Below are 21,836 nucleotides of genomic sequence, written 5' to 3'. Positions count from 1 at the left end.
GAATTTAATTATACAATACAATAAAATTAAAGTTACAAAGCAAAATACTGAGATTCTAATTAGGCAAATTATACTGAGATCCATTACAGAGGTGCCGTGAAAACAAAAGTTCCAAAGTGGCTTGAGGGATTTAATAGTTACCTACAATAGTTTGATTTGAGTAGCTTTTGTTTGTTTGGCATGTTGTTTCTTTTGAGCTATGACTGACTGTTGGAACATAATGTCCAACAAGCAGTTTTTTTGTGTATTGTACATATGTTGCAATTTGGTAATAAAGCTAATTAATTACCAAACAAAATAATTTAAGTTACAATAAAAATAAATATTATATTTAGAATAATAAAACAATATAATATAACATGTAATTGTGAAAACTATATGCAATAGCAACACTTCAAATTATAAAATTTCGGAGAATCCAAAATTATGAAGCAGATCACACATTGGACACGTGCTTTTATTTTTGGAAATGATGCAGGAATACTGAAAAGAGAGGGGAGAGTTTTGCAGATTTTCAGTGATTTCAATGTGTGAAAAAGAGGTTCAAGCATCTGAATTTATAACCAACGAATTAGAGTTTCAAACAGGTGTGCAAATGCCTGTTTGTGAACAAAGTGTCTATTCAGCAGAAATATTCAAATTTATGTTAAAGACCGTTTGGGAAATGCATATTTAGGAATACCGTTATGACAACGATTTATGAATTAAAATTATGTTAGTTTTGAGGGAAAAACATGAACCAATCCACTCATGATAAGGTTATATTTTGGATTAAAATCAAACAAAGGACAAATTTATTTTATTTCTTATAATTAAAGAACAAATATGAAGAAATTCACTAGTGATAAGAACATACTCTCATAGTTGAGAGACATTTTTGGCCATTTTCCCTACTTTATATTAACTACTACATCACATACTTTTTTAAATCAACAAAACATCGAAGAACGATTCAAATAATGACTCTTCAATATATACATTTACTATGACTTAATTGTTTTTCTTCATAGAAACATTTTTCCTCCATATATACCAATGTACGAGTAAAGTATGGAATAACGTTGTAAAATAGGACGCTTTGGAAAATTCCTAAGAGAAAAATGTTCTCCCTACACCTATTCCTTATTAGCCTCGTTGATCCTCAAATTTGATATGCAATTCTGGATTCCTCAAAAGTCCTCTTAATTGGAGCCCGTTTGGCCAATGTAAAAAATTGTCTATTTTGAAAAATATTTTTACTGAAAAGTATTTTTCAAAAAAGTATTTTTGAAGAATTTTAGTTTGTGTTTGACCAATTCATTTGAGAAGTACTTTTTGCAATATTTTAAACAAAAAAAATTTGGCCAATAAAAGTACTTGAGTATCAAATTACGAAAAATGATATTAAATGTTCAGTTTATAAATAGTACTCCATTATTTACAAGAGAGAAATAAATTTAAATAGTTATTATAAAATAATTTAATCTTTTGTTTTCTTTAATTAAAATATAAAAAATAAAGTAAAAATATATATTAAAGATCTTAATTAATATAAAATATAGTTATCCAAAGAAATAATATTGGATATCCGATATTACTTAGTGTATAGATGATGATTCAAGTATATCAAAATATAATCATTCAATATAAACTAAAATTTGCTTCATAAGAGATCTATTTATATTAGAGACTATTTCAAAGAGAATAGGAGGAAACAAAAATAAAAATACGATTAAAAAAGGGGATAGTAGAAACAAAAAGGAATTAAAAAAAAAGTTAAATTAATGAAGGATAATTTCAAAAATAAATTAATGAAGGATAATTTCAAAAATATAAATTTATAGTAAGGATACTTTCGTCTTTAAAAAATATTTTTTTGCTTCTGCTTTTTGGAAGTAGGTAGAATTTATAGCTTTTTCCCAAAAGTAGAAAAACTGTTTCCACTGCTGCTCAAAAACACTTCTCCATCTTGGCCAAACACACTACATTTTCAAAAAAAAAAAGTAATTTTTATCACAAAAAAATACTTTTGGACGGCCAAACAAGCTCTAAGTACTACTAATGTACGTAGAGATTATCTGCTAATTACATTTAAAGCATAATATTTTCTTTATTTTAATTAATTTACTTGGAAGATCCAGGATTCCAGGCTAAAAGCAAGTAAACAACCAGTCGTGAAGAAAATATGAAATAAATATTTCCGTGTCCTTTGCTTTAACTTTCCACCTGACCAAGGATTAGATTGGACATAATTCTCAGGATTTAACAGAACTCAAGGACGTTGGAAAATTGAAATGAATACTCAAAACTTGCAATTCCGTCTTCTTATCCATACCCTTTTTCCTGAAGTATGTATCATGGGAATGCCATCACGATTGTTCTTTCTAGTGCTTTTCTGAGCAGGGAGCAGCTAAATCATAAATTCATTAAGAAAGAAGACATAAACGAAGAGTTGATTATTTATCAAAAAAAGGTAAAAAGCCAATCGACCTTGCTACGTGCTCATTCACCTTAAATCAGGAGTTAATTCCAAACTAAGTATGCCTACGTATAATTTCAATATAGAAGAACATCCCATCAAACATAATAGCATTGGAAAAACCATGCCAGCATAATGATTTTAGAAAATTCTAATGTGGAACTTCAGAAGTTTACTCACTCCAGATGTGGGCTTGACATATTAACTAGTATAACAGAGACATTGATTCAATTGCAAGCAGATTTACAATCAATAGCATTCAAAGACAGCAATGTCTTTACAACCAACTTCATCCGCAAAAATGAAGGCATCATTTATGGTGCCATGAATGTCCGAAAGCATGGATCAGGAATCAGTATCTGAATCAGATTCTGTCTCGGACTCCTGTTGAAATGGATTTAATCTATTTGTATTGGCTTCTAATGGAGGGAGTCCATCATCATCACTTGAGTCTTCATTCTCATCCATCTGGGTATTATTATCTGATTGCGTATCCTGTTTTGAACTCTCTACTGTTGTGGATTTGAAGACCTCTGGCCTGTGCACAGAGTATTGCATACATAAGAAAATTTCTGAACGAAAACTATTTGGGGGGAGGGGAGCTCATGGTAGGAGAGGAGCATTCAGATGTAGACTCTCACAACCAATCAGACAACACTCAGAGGATTGAAGTCAGTATCTCAGTCAGGAGGGGCGATAGGAGGTAGTTATGATAAAATAGTTTCACCTAGGGGTGGCGTCTACAAAAATTAACCAACTATTGCATATATACATGGGAAGTATACAGAGCAATCTATCAATTACAGATAGCATGTTCAAACATAAATGTCCAACTATGTGAAATCAACCATTAGTAAAACACACGCTCAGCAGAGTAGTTACTGAGAGCCTTTTTCTTCTAAGCCGATCGACATATACTGTAAGGAACAACCTAGAGACTTACTAGAGGAAGGTCAAGATCTATTCTTCGGGTGGATGTAAAAACACAAAAATTCAAAATGGAGTAGACCCCTACAGCCCACTTGACAGTTAAAAAGCCAAATATCATATCTTCTGTTTCCAGACATCAGTGATCAATTTTCAATCCCAAAATCCTTTGTAAATGTTCGAGCTGCAAGTTCACAAGTTATAATAATGTATCCATTCCACTAGAGATTTACAACAATAGGCTCATCGAGCAGTATGACCCTACTTTTTTCCTTTCCCAGTCAAGAACAGATTTTTTAAAAGAATAATCTCCTCCCCCTTTCATTAGAACTGAAAAAGGGGGCGAAAAAGAGGTGCTTGAATTATAGAGTCTCACCATTCAGGTGACTTTTGAAGCACACGGACTTGTTCATAATAGAGTACCTGCGTAACAACACATCCCACTTTTCTACCTGACTCGACAGCTTCCTCTCTTCCTCTCTCATCAACCACAACAAAATTGCCTATTCATTGAGGAAAAAAGATACAAAACACAAAGGAAAACACTCACATTATTCTTTCAATGCCAAAAATAAAGGCATGAAATCAACAACCATAATAAATCCCCAAAAATTTAGGATAGGAAATACCAAAGCAAACCTCTTTTTATCCACATGCTTTTCTGAAATTTCGCTGGAAATATTGCTATTGATGTTTCCCCTTTCGCATCCATCACCTTCAAAAATTAAAAAAAAAAAAAAACTAAAAATTCAGTATCAATTCATTAAAAAACCAAAACAACTACTCTAGAACACACACACATACACAGAAAAAAAGGAAGAAATTAGTACGGTTTTTCATACTTGAATAAGGTTGGAACCTCGAAGGTCCACAACCTGCATAATGCTTTGGCCCTGTTGAAGAGTGAAAAATTCTTCTTCGACGGCCCTCTTCAAATTCTTCCTTCCCCCTCCCATTTCTTCACCGATTTTGATTTTTGAGACCCTTCTTGACTTGTTTTTCTTGCCCAATTGGAAACACAGTGCAAAACCCTAAAGCCCTATGCCGTTTGTTTCATTTACCGGTAAAAATTATCAAAAATGATCCCTTATGTTTAGGGTAGGTTTAGAGTGACATATAAAATATGTCGTTTGGTAGGATATGCATTAACTTTCTCTATTAATAACACCTTATTTTATACGCTCTTTGAACTTAAACATTAGTTATACACCATATTGGGTATTATCTTGTGCATGACTAAATCATGGTATTAATAATGCAATAGAATGTAATGCATGCATTAGCTTAGCTACAGACGAAATTGCCCTTCAAAATTTATGCTTGATTAAAGTATGCTATTATATTAATGCAAGTCTGATGTAAAGTTTAATACTGAAATTGCCCCCGCTATTTATATCTATACTAATTTCTTCATTGTAAATTTATAAATCTGTACTCTACTACTATGTACTGGAACGAACTTGTAATCAACTCGTTTTCCTTTTATTTTTTTAATTCAAACTTTCTTTGCCAAATAATCCAAGAAAGTGAGAAATAAAATTATATCCCTAGTAGATAAATAACTTAGCATAATTTTTTTTATAAATAAATAATTAGTTCGATACTACAATATAGATAGACAAATCAAATAATTTTTTTAAAACCTTTTTCATATAAAAACATTCATCATCATATGTTTCTTTTAAAAAAATAAAGTGATGGACTGGTTATGAGAGTATTATTGTATACAAACAATTCTTTTAGAAATTGTGCAATGCTTTTAATACATCAAACCAAACAATGGATAAGAAATATGTCAGCATAACTAATGTCAACACAACAATTGCAAGCATAACTAATATCAACACTACTAATACACTATATTCAACATTATTCTTATGCACCCTAATATTTTTGTCTTTATAAATTTTTAATCAAACTCTGACTTTATTAGTTTTAGTTCTTTAAGTTGGTAAGAAGTGAATATTTTTTGTTTTCATAAAATTATTATCTTTTTGATAACTATACATTTCATTTACCAGGGAAAAAATATATACAAACAATACAAAATACAAAAAAGAAAAGCTGAACAACCTCAGCTTCCTACAATTGCTAGCAACTACCTCTCCCACCACCCCCTATTTGCATATTTACATTAACAACTTAGGGGTAAAAATTCAAAAATCTCAACTGTTCACCAATTTCCTCTGAAATGGATGTCTTTGACAATTAGATTGCTGATAACATCAATGCTTCTGTATTTCCTTGAAAGATTCTTTGATTCCTCTCTTGCGTAATAGACACTCGTAGATATCACTATTTTGTAGATTTTAGCTTTTACATTTTTCCTTTTGCATTTGTGACTGCATAATTGAGTTAATGACCACATTCTATTGGTGCTATTGGTGCTCTTTGAAACCAGTCTACTCCATAATTCAGCAGGATAAGCACACTTGAAAAATAAGTGCTTCGTAGATTCATTTTCACTGTCACATAAAAGGGCATATTAGCTCCTGAACAATACACCATTTTAAAAACTTGTCCTTTGTGTACATCCTTCCATGAGCTACCAATTGTAGCACAAAAATCCATTAAGAATAACCATAGTTGTTACGGGATATTATCTTTCAACTAACTTTCTGAAATTCTCATCTCAATTCGTTATAAAAGCTTATTAATAGAGAATTGATGCATGTTCCTCGAGTCTTCATTGTTATACCCAACTGCTTTAAAGGTCCCTTTTGTATTTATTAATTATTTAATAAATTTTAATTATATTTAACATGGATAGTGAAAATATTTGAATTTTTCTTATCAAATTTAAAATAACTATACTAAAAATTGCGCCAAGTACGAAAAATAGAGCAAAGATAACAAAACTTATACCTAAGAGAATTGCATCAAACTCAAAATAAAAATAAAAATTAGATCACTATAGTGAAAACTACACCTCCAAATGTGAGTTCCTTTAAATCGAACAACTAGATACTTAAGGACTCGTTAGGCCATAAAAAAAGATCACTTATTTTATTTTATTTTTGAAAATCAGTGTGGCCATGAAATTTTCGATTTTCACTTAAGGATAAATTTCAGAATTTTTTTGAAAATTTTAAAAACTCAAAAAAATTATTTTTCAAAATTTTCACTTCGGATCACTCACAAAAAATAAAAAACTGTTAAAATTATATTCATGTCCAAGCACAACTCTAATTTTTAAATACCATTTTTATTTAAAAAAAAATTTATTTTTTTCGAAATTTTACATTTTTTATGTCCAAACGCCCACTAAGAATTTGTCAAAGATTTGACAAAGACTAAACATTATCACTTTTGAAACATTCAAGGGGCTAACTGCTCAAAATTATCTTTAAAGGACTATTTTGAACCTACACGCAGATATAGTAGACCATTTTGTTATTTTCTCGTTTCTTTTACCAGTCTCCTTATTTTTAAAATATGAAATGATTAGAATACCCTTATAGGGTAGCATTACAGGCGGTTACGAGACGTATAGGAAAGACACTAAAAAGACAAAGTCGGTTACATTCGAGATTTTTGTGAACAGTGCCGTCACTTTAGCCCCCAGTACGGAAACAAATCAATCAAAGGTTTTCGAACCTCCTCTTACAACTCGAAGCTCAACGTTTCTACTCGCGGGAATTTGAGGTTTCACTCTTTGTCCCTTTTTCTATTTCTCTTTTCACCCTTCAGTTATTTTTTCAAATTTCCACAAATTTCACCTCAGAAATTATGTAGCCTATTTCTCTTTAAAAAAGAAAAAAACTGATTTCACTGCTATCAGTTTTCTGAGAAGCCATTGAATTATGAAACTATCTGTTCCATTAGAGTGAGTAGCTCACATAAGTTCATTTCACAACTCTTCAATTGTCATTGCTATATGTACAGGTTCTTCAATTAGTATTATTTTATAATCACATTGTTCTTTTGTACTATTTCTGTGCTTTTTGCAGCAATGGGTCGAAGGAAATCTAAGCCAAATCGTTCAGTAGGAATTTTGGAAGGAGAAGTTCCTAATGGGCAATCAAACGGCAAAAATGATGCTGAAACTGCGAAAAAAGATGTGTCTTTTGAAGTTGACGTGCCATTTTTCGTTGAAATTGACAGGTCTAATTGGTTGTCTGATGAACATATGGATATTTCTGAAATTGTTTTATCTGACTTGAATGTTAGTGAAGAGTTTTGTCACTATGTATTGGATGAGGAGTTTTACCGGGATTCGAGGTATATATTGAGGTTTAGGGTGAGTAATGTTGATGAGTATCTTAATAGGATAAAGTTAGGTCATTGGCCTGTATTCCCTGCTAGTAGTATATGTTTGGAAATTGTAGTGAAAAAGGAGAAGGAGGGTTTGGAGGAAAATGTTGTGTTGGTGGAGGGAAATTTTGATGGACCTGATGAAGGTATATCGGGGCTAGTCCATTTGGCTAGTTTGAAATTCTTGACGTTGAGGCCTGTTACGGGGCATATTGTTCCAAGTTGTTTAGCATCTATACGGTTGAGGGTGGAGATTTTAAGAAGTGCATTTGACGCGTGTGAGTCACTTCTTGATACATCCAGACAGCTATGGAAAAAGAGCATGATGCATGTGATGGCTTGGCTACGTCCAGAGGTTGTGACTTCAGAGGCTAGATATGGATACGAGGTGGCAGCACATTCAGATGTTGGTCTAGCTTCAGGGCTGGCTGAAAGTTCTGCTTCAAGGAAATGTTCTAGGTTTGATGTAGCTAGTTTCTATGAAGCTATTAAGCCATCAAAGTGAGTGTTTGACATAAAGTTTATATTTATGTTGGCTATGCTACAAATTTCCTCATACTTGGCTATGCATTCATGATATTTCCTGCAGGGAGGAGCCGATGCTGGACGATAACCTCCCTGGTTTGCTTCCTAAGCTTAGACCTTACCAGCGTCGTGCAGCTTATTGGATGGTGCAGAGGGAGAAAAGAAATTTTGATGGCTCTTTGCAAAGCAAAATAAATCGCTTTATTTCTCCTCTATGTATGCAACTGAGTTTAATTGAGACCTCTATGACAATATACTACAATCCATTTTGGTATGTTTTTCTCTCTTTAATGAACAGAATGTTACCATCAGATTCACTGAATTGACCATCATTTGAAGTATTTTTCATCCATGGTTCATCCAATAGGTCCCTTTGTGGTGAAATGGACACTTCCAACTGTTGGCACTAACTGAATTTGGTTTTGCTATCTTGCGTTTTATGAATTCAAAAGGTTGGCGATCAGTTTATCGTCATTTTTCTGTTCTTTGGATTGGGATGTGACTTGTTATCTACATCCCTAATTCCAGGACAAGAATCCATTGGTCCCCCCCTTTTTTGAAAAGGTCACATACTCACATGAATGGAAAATTTCATTCTTCCTGATGGCTTGGATCACTATTGTTTGGTTCTTCTTCCTTTTTTTTCCGTAGCTCACAACTATATTGTTCTTAATTCAAGTATAAGGAGTCAAAAATTGAAAAAGAACTATTTTGGATTGAACTGATATCTCCCTTAAATATCTCTTTTATTAAGTTATATTGGTCATACTTTTTAACCGCTTAGGCAGAGTTATCTAATGATCAGTTTCTGATGTTACTTTTCAGTGGAAATGTATCCTTGCATGCAGAGATTGCCCCACCAGTTGTTCCTGGTGGTATTTTAGCTGGTAAGCGAAATGACCGTTCATCCTTGATCCACCATTTTATATTATTGCTTTCTATCCTTTAACAATTTCATTTTGTATCCCTTGGTGCTGAAAATGTGTTGGACGGCATAGAATCTTTTCTAGGATAGATAGGATCAATGGACCATACGATTTTTTTCCTTTTCTTTTTCTGCTGGCTGATCCTCTGTACATATCTTAGCACCTTCTAGTGCTGTTCATTGATGGAATTTACCTTGCTGATTAAAAATGTGGATATTATTTACTGCCTGACATGTGATTGCTTTCGGTAACAAACATGTCCTGTTGCTTTCAACAACAACAACAACATACCCAGTAATATCCCACACCGTGGGGTCTGGGGAGGGTAGTGTGTACGCAGACCTTACCCCTACCTTGTGAGGATAAAGAAGCTGTTTCCAATAGACCCTCGGCTCAGGAAAGCATAAGCACCACATTAATGAAAATATAGACAATAAGGGACAACACCAAAAAGCCATAAAAAGCAGAATAAAAACAACAAGATAGTAAGGTGATCAACAATAAAAGAAAACAACGGTTAGTCATTAAAACCTGCTACCAACAGAAAGCGATACTGCGTGCCAATACTACTGTTATGAACAATCTAGACTACCTACTTTACTACCCTAATCCTCGACCTCCATACCTTCTTATCAAGGGTCATGTTTTCGGTCAGCTGAAGCTGCGCCATGTCTTGCCTAATCACCTCTCCCCACCTCGTCTTTGGCCTACCTCTACCTCTCTGTAGGCCCTCCAATGTCAACCTCTCACACCTCCTCACCGGGACGTCTGTGCTCCTCCTCCTCACATGACCAAACCACCTAAGTCGCGCTTCCCGCATTTTGTCCTCAATAGGGGCCACACCCACCTTGTCGCGAATAATCTCATTTCTGATCCTATCTAACCTGGTGTGCCCGCACATCCATCTCAACATCCTCATCTCTGCTACCTTCATCTTCTGAGCGATCTTGACTGGCCAACACTCAGCCCCATACAACATTGTCGGTCTGACCACCACTTTGTAGAACTTACCTTTATGTTTCGGTGGCACCTTCTTGTCACACAAAACACCGGAAGCGAGTCTCCATTTAATCTATACCGCCCCAATATGATGTGTGACATCTTTTTTAGTTTACAGATATGTACATAATGTAGTCTTGTCCCACATTGGAATAGGAGTAATATGTCCTTGTAGAGTATAGCTATAAATAAGGACCTCTTGTATTGTATTGAGTATCTAATATCAATTATATATTTTCTCCCGTGCTTTATCACATAGTATCAGAGCAATCGTGAGAGATTTATCGCTGTGCATAAATTCCAGCGACTCCGGGAAGAGAAGTCAGTCAACCGAAAGTCTTTTTTCCAGCAAACACAGGTCTGCCGCAGTTAAAAAAAAAAATAAAGCCATTTTTCGTCAGTGTTGTGCAAAAACCAACACCACCACGAAGTATATCGGCCTCCGGCGACCAACCCATAAAAATATCTCCGTCAGAAGACCCTCCACGAGCTCCCACTCGCCGCCGGAAGACATTTTCCGGCGAAGTTCCGACGCCACGCGCCGGCGCGTGGGTCCCTTTCAGGTCACTTTTCGGAAAAATTTCTTTGGGACAGATTGTTCGCAAGGAAATTCCGAGCCTACCCATCCATGTTACACCAAATTCCGACAACTTTTATATTTTTCCGGCGTGAACAGTGTTTTGTCCGGCATCTACATTGAGGTTCCGACGACTACAATATTTCCTTACTCTGTTTCAGTGGATTACAATTGATTCTTTCTCTTATTTGGTAATAATTTGCAACGATGTCTTTGGGATTTGATGTTTTTGAGTCTAGAAACATGAGTTCTGGAAGCTCTAGTGTTATGATTACCTCGGAACCTTTAATGGGAAGTTCAAATTACTTAGCTTGGGCTTCATCTGTCGAGTTGTGGTGTAAAGGTCAAGGTGTTCAAGATCATCTAATCAAACAGTCTAGCGAAGGAGATGAAAGGGCGATAGCACTTTGGGCAAAGATCGATGCTCAGTTATGTAGCATCTTGTGACGATATTTTGATTCCAAGTTGATGCCGTTGTTTCGTCCATTCCGGACATGTTATTTGGTTTGGGCACAGGCTCGTACCTTATACACTAATGACATATCTCGCTTCTATGATGTGATATCGCGGATGACAAACTTAAAGAAGCAGGAATTAGATATGTCTACTTACTTGGGTCAAGTACAGGCAGTCATGGAGGAATTTGAGAAGTTGATGCCAGTTTCTGCTAGTGTTGAAAAACAACAAGAGCAACGACAGAATATGTTTCTAGTTCTTACCCTCGCTGGACTTCCTAATGATCTTGATTCAGTACGCGACCAGATTTTGGCTAGTACGACTGTCCTCACAGTTGATGAATTATTCTCTCGATTACTCCGCCTTGCTGCAGCACAAGTCACCCAGTGATCTCATCACAGATACATGATTCCTCTGTTCTCGCATCCCAGACAGTGGATGTTCGGGCGTCTCAAACTATGGAGAATAGATGAGGAGGAGGTCATTTTGGAAGATCTAGACCCAAGTGTTCTTATTGTCACAAACTTGGACACACTCGTGAAATGTGCTATTCCTTACATGGTCGTCCACCCAAAAATGCTTACATTGCTCAGACCGAGACTACAGGAAACCAGGGATTTTCTTTATCTAAAGAAGAATATAATGAACTCCTTCAGTATCGAGCAAGTAAGCAGACATCTCCACAAGTAACCTCGGTTGCTCAGACTGATACTTTTGTTGCTGGTAATTCTTTTGCTTGTGTTTCCCAGTTTAGTACTCTTGGACCATGGGTCATGGACTCAGGCGTTTCTGATCACATCTCTGGTAATATATCACTTTTGTCGAATATTGTATATTCACAGTCTCTTCCCATCGTTACTTTAGCCAAAGGAGTAGGATAAGCTAATCCCTTGTCTTCTATCACCCTAGATTCCGTTCTTTATGTTCCTGGCTGTCCTTTAGTCTTGCATCGGTTAGTCGTTTGACTCGTGCCCTCAATTGTGGTATATATTTTATTGACGATTCTTTTATTATGCAGGACCGCAGTACGGGACAGACAATTGGTACAAGACGTGAATCAGAAGGCCTTTACTACCTTGACTCACTCGGTCCTTCCACAACATGTCTAGTTACAGATCCTCCAGACCTAATCCACAGACGTTTAGGATATCCGAGTTTATCCAAACTTCAGAAGATGGTGCCTAGTTTATCTAGTTTGTCTACATTAGATTGTGAGTCGTGTCAGCTTGGGAAACATACCCGAGCCTCCTTTCCGCGTAGTGTTGAGAGTCTTGTAGAGTCTGTTTTCTCCTTAGTTGATTCTGATATATGGGGTCCTAGTAGAGTCAGTTTAACCTTGGGATTTCGTTATTTTGTTAGTTTTATTGATGATTATTCAAGATCTACTTGGCTTTTCTTAATGAAAGATCATTCTGAGTTATTTTCTATGTTCCAGAGTTTCTGTGCTGAAATCAAAAACCAATTTGGTGTTTCTATTCGCATTTTTCGCTGTGATAATGCCTTAGAATATTTATCTTCTCAGTTTCAACAGTTTATGACTTCTCAAGAAATTATTCATCAGACATCTTGTCCTTATACCCCTCAGCAAAATGGGGTTGCAGAGAGAAAGAATATGCATCTTATTGAGACTGCTCGCACACTTCTAATTGAATCTCGTGTTCCGTTGCATTTTTGGGGCGATGCAGTTCTCACAGCTTGTTATTTGATTAATCAGATGCCTTCATCTCCCATCAAGGATCAAATTCCGCATTCAGTATTGTTTCCCCAGTCACCCTTATACTCTCTTCCACCTCGTGTTTTTGGGAGCACGTGTTTTGTTCATAACTTAGCCCCTGGGAAAGATAAGTTAGTTCCTCGTGCTCTCAAGTGTGTCTTCCTTGGTTATTCTCGTGTTCAGAAGGGATATCGTTGTTATTCCCCTAATCTTCGTAGGTACCTTATGTCAGCTGACGTCACATTTTTTGAGTATAAACATTTTTTTTACCTCTGCTGACCACCATGATATATCTGAGGTCTTACCTATACCGACCTTTGAGGAGTTTACTATAGCTCCTCCTCCACCCTCGACCACAAAAGTTTCACCCATACCAACCGTTGAGGAGTCTAGTGTTGTTCCTCCTAGATCCCCAGCCACAGGAACACCACTCTTGACTTATCATCGTCGTTCGCGCCCTACATCAGGCTCAACTGGTTCTCGTCCTGCACCTGACCCTGCTCCTACTGCCTTCCTAGTACACCGATTGCTCTTCGGAAAGGTATACGGACCACACTTAATCCTAATCCCCATTATGTCGGTTTAAGTTATCATCGTCTATCATCTCCCCATTATCTTCTTTGTCCTCGGTTTCCATCCCTAAGTCTACAAGTGAAGCGTTGTCTCATCCAGGATGGCGACAGGCTATGAGTGACGAGATGCCTGCTTTACATACAAATGGTACTTGGGAGCTTGTTGCTCTTCCTTCAGGTAAATCTACTGTTGGTTGTCGTTGGGTTTATGCAGTCAAAGTTGGTCCCGATGGCCAGGTTGATCGACTTAAGGCCCGTCTTGTTGCCAAAGGATATACTCAGATATTTGGGCTCGATTACAATGATACCTTTTCTCCTATGGCTAAAGTAGCATCAGTCCAAATTTTTCTATCCATGGCTGCGGTTCGTCATTGGCCTCTCTATCAGCTGGATATTAAGAATGCCTTTCTTTACGGTGATCTTGAGGATGGGGTTTATATGGAGCAACCACCTGGTTTTGTTGCTCAGGGAGAGTCTCATGACCTTGTATGTCGCTTGCGTTGGTCACTTTATGGTCTAAAGCAGTCTCCTCGAGCCTGGTTTGGTAAGTTCAACACGGTTATCCAGGAGTTTGGCATGACTCGTAGTGAAGCTGATCACTCTGTGTTTTATCGGCACTCTGCTTCAAGTCTCTGTATTTATCTGGTAGTCTATGTTGATGATATTGTTATTACTGGCAATGATCAGGATAGTATTACCAATCTGAAGCAGCATCTCTTCCAGCACTTCCAAACTAAGGATCTAGGCAGATTGAAGTACTTTCTAGGTATTGAGGTTGCTCAGTCTAGCTCAGGTATTGTTATTTCTCAAAGAAAATATGCTTTAGACATTCTTGAGGAGACAGGGATGATAGGTTGCAGACCTGTTGACACTCCGATGGATCCGAATTCTAAACTTCTACCAGGACATGGGAGCCGCTTAGTGATCCTGCAAGCTATAGGCGGCTGGTTGGTAAATTAAATTATCTCACAATGACTAGACCCGACATTTCTTATCCTGTGAGTGTTGTAAGTCAGTTTATGAATTCTCTCTGTGATAGTCATTGGGATGCAGTTGTCCGCATTATTCGGTATATAAAATCGGCTCCAGGCAAAGGGTTACTATTTGAGGATCGAGGTCATGAGCATATCGTTGGATACTCAGATGCTGATTGGGCAGGATCACCTTCTAATAGACGTTCTACGTCTGGATATTGTGTTTTAGTAGGAGGAAATTTGGTGTCTTAGAAGAGCAAGAAACAGAATGTAGTTGCTCGGTCTAGTGCAGCAGCAGAATATCGAGCAATGGCTATGTCAACATGTGAGCTAGTCTGGACCAAACAATTGCTCAAGGAGTTGAAATTTGGTGAAATTAGTCGGATGGAACTTGTGTGCGATAATCAAGCTGCCCTTCATATTGCATCAAATCCGGTGTTCCATGAGAGAACTAAACACATTGAAATTGATTGTCACTTCGTCAGAGAAAAGATGCTTTCAGGAGAGATTGCCACAAAGTTTGTGAGGTCGAATGATCAGCTTGCAAATATTTTCACCAAGTCCCTCACTGGTCCCCGTATTGGTTATATATGTAACAAGCTCGGTACATATGATTTGTATGCATCGGCTTGAGGGGGAGTGCTAGTTTACAGATATGTACATAATGTAATCTTGTCCCACATTGGAATAGGAGTAATATATCCTTGTAGGGTATAGCTATAAATAAGGACCTCTTGTATTGTATTGAGTATCTAATATCAATAATATATTTTCTCCCGTGCTTTCTCACAATCTTCATCAATCTCCCCATCCCCTGAATAATAGACCCAAGGTACTTAAAACTGTCTCTCCTAGGGATGACCTGCGAGTCCAACCTCACCTCCCCTTCCCCTCCTTGAGTCTCGCCACTTAACTTACACTCCAAGTATTCTGTCTTGGTCCTGCTCAACTTGAAACCTTTAGACTCCATGGTCTGCCTCCATACCTCCAACTGCGCGTTCACACTATCTCGCGTCTTGTCAATCAATACAATATCATCTGCAAATAGCATGTACCACGACACCTCCCCTTGGATGTGGCGCGTCAGTACGTCCATCGCCAGGGCAAACAAAAAAGGGCTGAATGTCGACCCCTGATGCAACCCCATCATAACCGGAAAATGGTCCGAGTCCCCACCCACCGTCCTCACTCGGGTCTTTGCTCCATCATACATGTCGTGTTGCTTTCAAAGAGGTCTTTTTTCCCCTTCAATTTTTCTTTTTGATTGAAACACTTTCCTCATATTTAATTACCTTATCAGTGAGTTATTAAGGGATGCTTTGCTTATTTTCTGATAATAATTTCCATATAAGTAATTGGTGCATGCTTGAATGTTTCAATATATATGATGTTAGGCAGTTCTGCAAATATTACGTACCTCAACTGTGAACAATGCCTTTTGGCATTTTAATCATTGAAATCCTTACTTCGTTTGTGTTGCTTCTTCTGTTATTGTCATATTGCAGATGAGATGGGGCTGGGAAAAACTGTTGAGCTGCTTGCCTGTATATTTACACATCCGGTGGCATCATCTTGTGTTGGCAATTTTACTGGTGAATTGCTGTGTGATGAGGGTCAGAAAAATAGTCTGAAAAGACTGAAAAGAGAGCGTGTTGAGTGTATATGTGGTTCTGTGAGTGAAAGCATCAGATATAAAGGATTGTGGGTTCAGTGTGATGTTTGTGATGCGTGGCAACATGCAGATTGTGTGGGTTACTCACCTAAAAAGAAATATGCAAAATGCGAAGCAATCTTAAATGGACAGCAGTCAACTGTCAATATGTGCAAGCGAGCTAAACGCAAAAACGATGTTAAAATAGTTGAGATGGAAGGCTGCTATATCTGCGAACCATGCTCAGAACTGATCCAAGCTACTGTAGCGCCGGTTGCCACAGGTGCAACTCTTATAGTGTGTCCAGCTCCTATATTGCCCCAGTGGCATGCTGAAATTGTTCGGTATTCTTACTTATCCTTTCATTTCCCTTGGTCCATTTCGTACATGTCATTTCTTCATGTTACCCTCCTGAATTACATCTTTTTCCTTTGATTTCCTCCCAATAGAGTATGGTTCATGAAAGGTAGAACCAGATATAAAACAGTTGACACAGATGTTACCAACCAAAAAGTTTGTTCATGCATGTATTTTTGGTCATCAAGAAGAGCTTTTAGTTATGTTTTGCTCAGTAGATAGTTTCATCGGAAATTTTTTACTCTCTCGATATCATGTTCAGAGCTCCTTGTTATTAAAGATTTTAAAGTGTGGAATGGTTTTAAACGAGAGGCAGTAGTGTATAGTTGAAATTTTTGTCTTGAATCAGTTTGCAGATTTGCACTAGTATATTTTTTGAAAAGGTAACAAATCCAACATATTAATTGAATCATCAGCACAAAATTTGAGATATGCACTAGTATATGTTTTTCATAATTTGTTGTTGTTTTTTGACTTTTAGTTACTTTATTCTCCCTGCTTTACTTCAGTATATGTTCAGTTGGTGAATTAAACAACCATTTGATATCCCTACATCCTCATACTAGAGCTTGGGCAGCTTTCTTTTCCCGTCTCTTGATGTCACCCTTTCCTTCCTTGAATCATTCTCTGGGATTTCCAGTCAGGACAAATCATGCTCCAGTTCTTTTGATTATAGCTGTCATCTGATGAATATTGTCCACAACATTTAGACTTATGTTCATGCTTAGTGTTGAGCACCTATAATCCTATTGTGAAACATTATGGCTGGAGTTGTTTCTGGACCTTGAATTATGAGGTGGTGGGTGGTAACGGCAAACTGCAATCTGTGTATGACAACAAAACTGTGTCTAGTCATATCTCATATTAGTATATTACTGATAATTTTTCACCCTTCATGTTCAGAGCTCCTTATTATTAATGATTTTGAAAGATAGAATTGTGTTAAACTATGCTTACTGAGTTTGAAACCTTGAGGCAATAGTCTATAGTAAATTTATTGGCTTGAATTATAGTTTGTAGGTAAGCACCACTAGATGCTTATCATATATTACTGGTGTGTTGTTTTAGTTGCTTTGTTCTCGTGGCATTACTTGATTCTATGTTCGGTCAGTTAATAAAACAACCATTTGATATCCATGCATCCTCGTATTAGAGCTTGGGCAGCTTAGTGATCTTGTCTCACTATGTCACGCTTTCCTTCCTTGGATCGTTCTCTCCTGCAATCAATTCAGGGCATATCATGCTCGAGAGTTCTCTCCTTCAATCACTTCAGGACACAGACTTCTTCTTGAATCATAGATGTAATGTGATGGAAATTGTCTGCAACATTTAGTCTAAGTATTCATGGTGAGTGTTGAGCGGCTGTAATCCTGTTATGCAATATCATGGCTGGAGTTGTCCTGGACCTTGAATTATGAGATGCTGGGTGGTAACAGCAAACTGCATCCTGTGTATTTTGACAATTCTGTCTAGCTATATAACTAACTGATTATGTGGACTGATAAAGACCTTAAACTAAACCGAAATCGTGAAGTGTTACAAATTGGTGACTGCATTCTGCTGTACTGCTCATTATCAGTGGTATGCATACCAAAAGTTCTGCTATTGAACTTTGCCACATAAATGAGGGTGAATTTAGAAATTGTAGCCCGTACCAAAGTGTTTTTTGCTACTGATTTTATGGACTTGTTAGAATCGTATGTTATGTAATCTATACAAGTCTAGACTTTTGTATAATTGTCAGTACCATCTTGGTACTTAAATTTGAATAAAAACTTCTATACCATTATTAAAAAAATGAAGATATCCTGCCCTGAAAATTTGGAAAGAGTAGGTCTAAAATCTCCTATTTAGATGACCAGTTGTTGATACAAGAAAAGTAATCACTGATAATAAAGGGCTAGTTGGTCTAATGTGGTTGATCTTTTTGAGTCCAATTTTGTGCTTTAGTTGTCTTGTAGAGAACTCAATCAAGCTTTCTTCCTTTTCCTGTTTCCTGAACTTATGGGAGTTACCAGGGGAAACTGTGAAAGAAGGGATTTTGTTTCCTTTTGCCTATTGCTTGGCTTGTACATTCACGTCTTGGGGGGGGGGGGGGGGGGGGGCAATTACTCTGCTCCCTACTGTACTCTCCTCTTATGATGACTAAGAGCAGGTTGTTTTCCATGGCAATATGAAATAGGTCTAGTGCTAGTTTTCTTGCCTTTCTTGGCCACATTATGCTCAAAATAATTCCAGTCTTTTTTGTATTCAAATTGTATATCTTGATTGCTTATCCAACATTCCTTCCTATTGCCAGTCATACAAATCCTGATGTGCTGAAAACATGCATTTATGAAGGCGTGAGGACTAGCTCTTTATCACAGATGCCCTTGCCAGATATAGATGAGCTTCTCAGTGCCGACATCGTTTTGACAACTTATGACGTACTGAAAGAGGACTTATCACACGACTCTGACAGGCATGAAGGTGATCGTCGAGCTATGAGATTTGAGAAAAGGTTCCCTTCAGCCTGCAATTTCCTTTTTCTTTTTTATGGTTTTGCTTGGATAGAGAGTTGTCTTAAGGGGGAAGTGCTGTTTTTTCTGACTTCTTTTGGTTCTTAATGCTGAAATCAAGGCATCACGGCAGACTCCTACATGATGCTACAGCTTAAAAAAAGTGATACTGGAGTCTAGCTCCAGAAATGTTTCTGGTGCTGTTATTGATCGAAAAGTATGTTTTATAGATCTCCTACCTTGTCAGTCCTTACCGGAGAAGAATTCTCCTTCTCTTTGAGTGACCTAAATTCCAGGGAGTTCTATCGGTTTGGTTATAGAGAGACATGGTTTGTGATGTTGCTTTTTGTTGTTAGTTCCTGAATATGTTCATATTATTATTGTAAAGTTGACGAATGCGTCCCTTGTTTGCTTCTTATACACTATCTGGCTGGTGACTGTCCCCCCGTACCTATCCCTGTGTGACAATTTCTGAAAAGTATTTGACTGACTATTGCTGGGACCAGGTTATTGGGTCTGAAAGTGTGTATGGTAGGCATGCTGGTTGTATTTTCTTAATTTCGTCCATCTCTTTATTTTCCTTAATTTTCTTTTTCTTTTCAAACTTATTAACTTCATTGCTTAACATTTGATGATAATGACCATGGATGTGTGCTCACTAATGATCATGGATGTGCATTAATGATGCAACTGGTGCTTTTTGCCCCTTTTCCAGACTGATATGAACTCTGAAAATATAGCATGAAGTTTTACAGCTTATACTTTTTTTAAATACTTGAGGCTTTTACTGTGAGGAGATACATGGATTTTTTTGGACACATGATAAATTTTATCCATGTTTTTCCTTTATGTTTAGGGGATGTCTGAAGCCATTACTTCAAGTATTCAAATTTATTCTCCTTTTATACTTTTTTTTCTTTTCTTTGGAACCTTGGTGAAAATAAAGTAATGCTCTCAAAAAACACTTATGATATGTGTTTAAAGGATCATAGAAATGTATTTGGTTCATGGTATGATTTCCAGGCAATCTCGCTTGAAAATGAGGTAAACTGTCCAGGCTAACAGATCCTTGAAAAGGTGATTATGTACACATTTCTGGCGTGGAGCTTCCGTCTGTAAAGATATTCTCGTGTAATGATCTTAGCTGTTTTTTCCTCTTTTGACCTTGTTATCTAGGACCAATTTATGGCTAGGAAATCTAACCAGATTGCTGCTTTGGTCTTCTTGTATCTCATTTTTTGGCTTTCAGCTGTTTCCAGATCGAGGATAACTTTGTGGCGTTTCATGTTGCAGATATCCTGTTATACCTACTCTACTAACCAGAATATTATGGTGGAGGATATGTCTGGATGAAGCTCAAATGGTAGAGACTAATGCTGCTGCTGCAACTGAAATGGCACTAAGACTACATGGAGTTCATCGGTGGTGCATTACAGGGACTCCCATACAAAGGAAACTTGATGACTTGTTTGGTCTTTTGAGATTCCTCAATGCAAGTCCTTTTAATATTTTTAGGTGGTGGACCGATATTATACGTGATCCTTATGAGGTTTGTGGTCTGGTCATTCTTAAGCAATCATTGTATGTATTATTTATGCACTTGACGCTTATAAGTTCCCATTCTCTTCTCTTTCTATCCTCTTCTCCCCTCGTTATTGCTCCATCTCAGAGATATCTTTTTTGCTTTCCAGAAGGGAGATTCCAGAGCGATGGCTTTCACACATGATTTCTTTAAGCACCTAATGTGGAGGTCATCAAAAGTGAATGTTGCTGATGAACTGCAGCTTCCACCTCAAGAAGAGTGTGTCTCTTGGCTTTCTCTTTCACCAATTGAAGAGCACTTTTATCAAAGGCAGCATGAGACTTGTGTGAATGACGCTTGTGAGCTTATTGAAAGTTTCAAAAATGATATATACAAGAGAAAAGCACCTGGTGATTATATATCTTCTTTTCAATCATAGTATTAGCGGAAGCAATGTGTTCTGAGATTTACTTCCATTGCAGGTTCCCAGTTGGAAGATGCTGCATCAGATGTTGTTATCACAAATATAGAGGCTGCCAAGCTCTTTAACTCACTTCTAAAACTACGCCAAGCCTGTTGCCACCCCCAAGTGGGGAGTTCTGGGTTGCGATCACTACAACAGTCTCCCATGACTATGGAGGAGATTCTGTCGGTAGGTTATTATTCAGGATCAGAAAACTGTTATTTTCTTAAAAGCTGTTGCCAGTCAAATGTGTATATAAGAGGTACTTTCTGTAGGTTCTGGTGAGTAAGACTAAGGTAGAAGGAGAGGAAGCCCTCCGGAGATTAGTTGTTGCATTAAATGCACTGGCCGGTATTGCTATAATTAATCAAAATTATTCTCAAGCCGTATCATTATACCAAGAAGCACTCGCTTTAGCAGAAGACCATTTCGAGGATTTCCGGTTGGATCCCTTATTAAACATTCATATTACTCATAATCTTGCTGAGATACTCCCACTCAGTTCTGACAGTTCGAAAAAGCTTGAATCTGCGCCTGGAAGCCCTAGAGATAAAGTATCCAACATGGAAGATGCTGGACAAAGTAATAAAGGTGCTCTACAAGGGGAAGACAAAATTAAGGAGGAAAGCATTTTAGTCACTAGCTCTGGCGATCCATCCAACTTAATGTCAAATTCATTGGCAAAAGATTCTGTTGACGAAAATTCTGAGACTAAGTTAAAATTATCCACTTGTACAAGTTATGAATCATTGAGAACAGCATGTGAAAGGTTGAAGAAAAAATTCTTATCCGTGTTTAGTTTGAAGCTGGCAGGGGTCCAACAAGAGTTCAAGAAGTCATATGATCAGGTAAATATTCGTGACAGGCCTTCATAGATGTGGAAAACCTTTGGCTATACTTATTGTGTTGAACAGACCTGATTTTGCATAGAAGATGTCATTTTCTTGGATGCTGTTTAATATT

At 37.1% G+C, this 21,836-nt stretch overlaps 2 protein-coding genes across 7 annotated transcripts in view; one reads left to right on the top strand and one right to left on the bottom strand.

Annotated features, from left to right (window-relative positions):
- Positions 1-2,571: 2,571 nt before the first annotated feature.
- Positions 2,572-21,836, bottom strand: part of LOC104104949 (uncharacterized) — a 52,426-nt gene continuing 33,161 nt past the window's right edge. Inside the window, exons 2-5 of one of the 2 annotated variants that reach the window (XM_070197081.1) lie at positions 4,228-4,375; positions 4,025-4,100; positions 3,762-3,888; positions 2,572-2,996 (exon numbers count right to left, since the gene is read on the bottom strand). In XM_070197081.1, coding sequence (XP_070053182.1) covers positions 2,804-2,996; positions 3,762-3,888; positions 4,025-4,100; positions 4,228-4,341 — 510 coding nt within the window. In that variant the 5' untranslated portion in view covers positions 4,342-4,375 and the 3' untranslated portion in view covers positions 2,572-2,803. Of the gene's footprint in view, positions 2,997-3,761; positions 3,889-4,024; positions 4,101-4,227; positions 4,478-21,836 lie in introns of those variants that run through there. The other variant, XM_009613168.4, reaches the window with a different exon arrangement.
- The window catches only part of LOC104100457 (uncharacterized), a 57,149-nt gene continuing 42,226 nt past the window's right edge, over positions 6,914-21,836 (top strand). For 3 of the 5 annotated variants that reach the window (XR_011414754.1, XM_070197079.1, XM_070197080.1), the window contains exons 1-10: positions 7,037-7,211; positions 7,336-8,140; positions 8,229-8,435; positions 8,990-9,051; positions 15,888-16,377; positions 18,690-18,890; positions 20,182-20,437; positions 20,580-20,820; positions 20,893-21,062; positions 21,149-21,721. Coding sequence is in view for 4 of the 5 variants with exons in the window: in XM_070197079.1 (XP_070053180.1) it covers positions 7,338-8,140; positions 8,229-8,435; positions 8,990-9,051; positions 15,888-16,377; positions 18,690-18,890; positions 20,182-20,437; positions 20,580-20,820; positions 20,893-21,062; positions 21,149-21,721 (3,003 nt within the window). In the remaining variant the exon portion in view is untranslated. The other 2 variants (XM_070197078.1, XM_070197077.1) reach the window with 2 other exon arrangements.

Source organism: Nicotiana tomentosiformis, chromosome 3 (genome assembly GCF_000390325.3).
Source record: "Nicotiana tomentosiformis chromosome 3, ASM39032v3, whole genome shotgun sequence".
Classification (NCBI taxonomy): Eukaryota; Viridiplantae; Streptophyta; class Magnoliopsida; order Solanales; family Solanaceae; genus Nicotiana; species Nicotiana tomentosiformis.
This window is presented reverse-complemented; position numbering and strand designations above follow the sequence as displayed.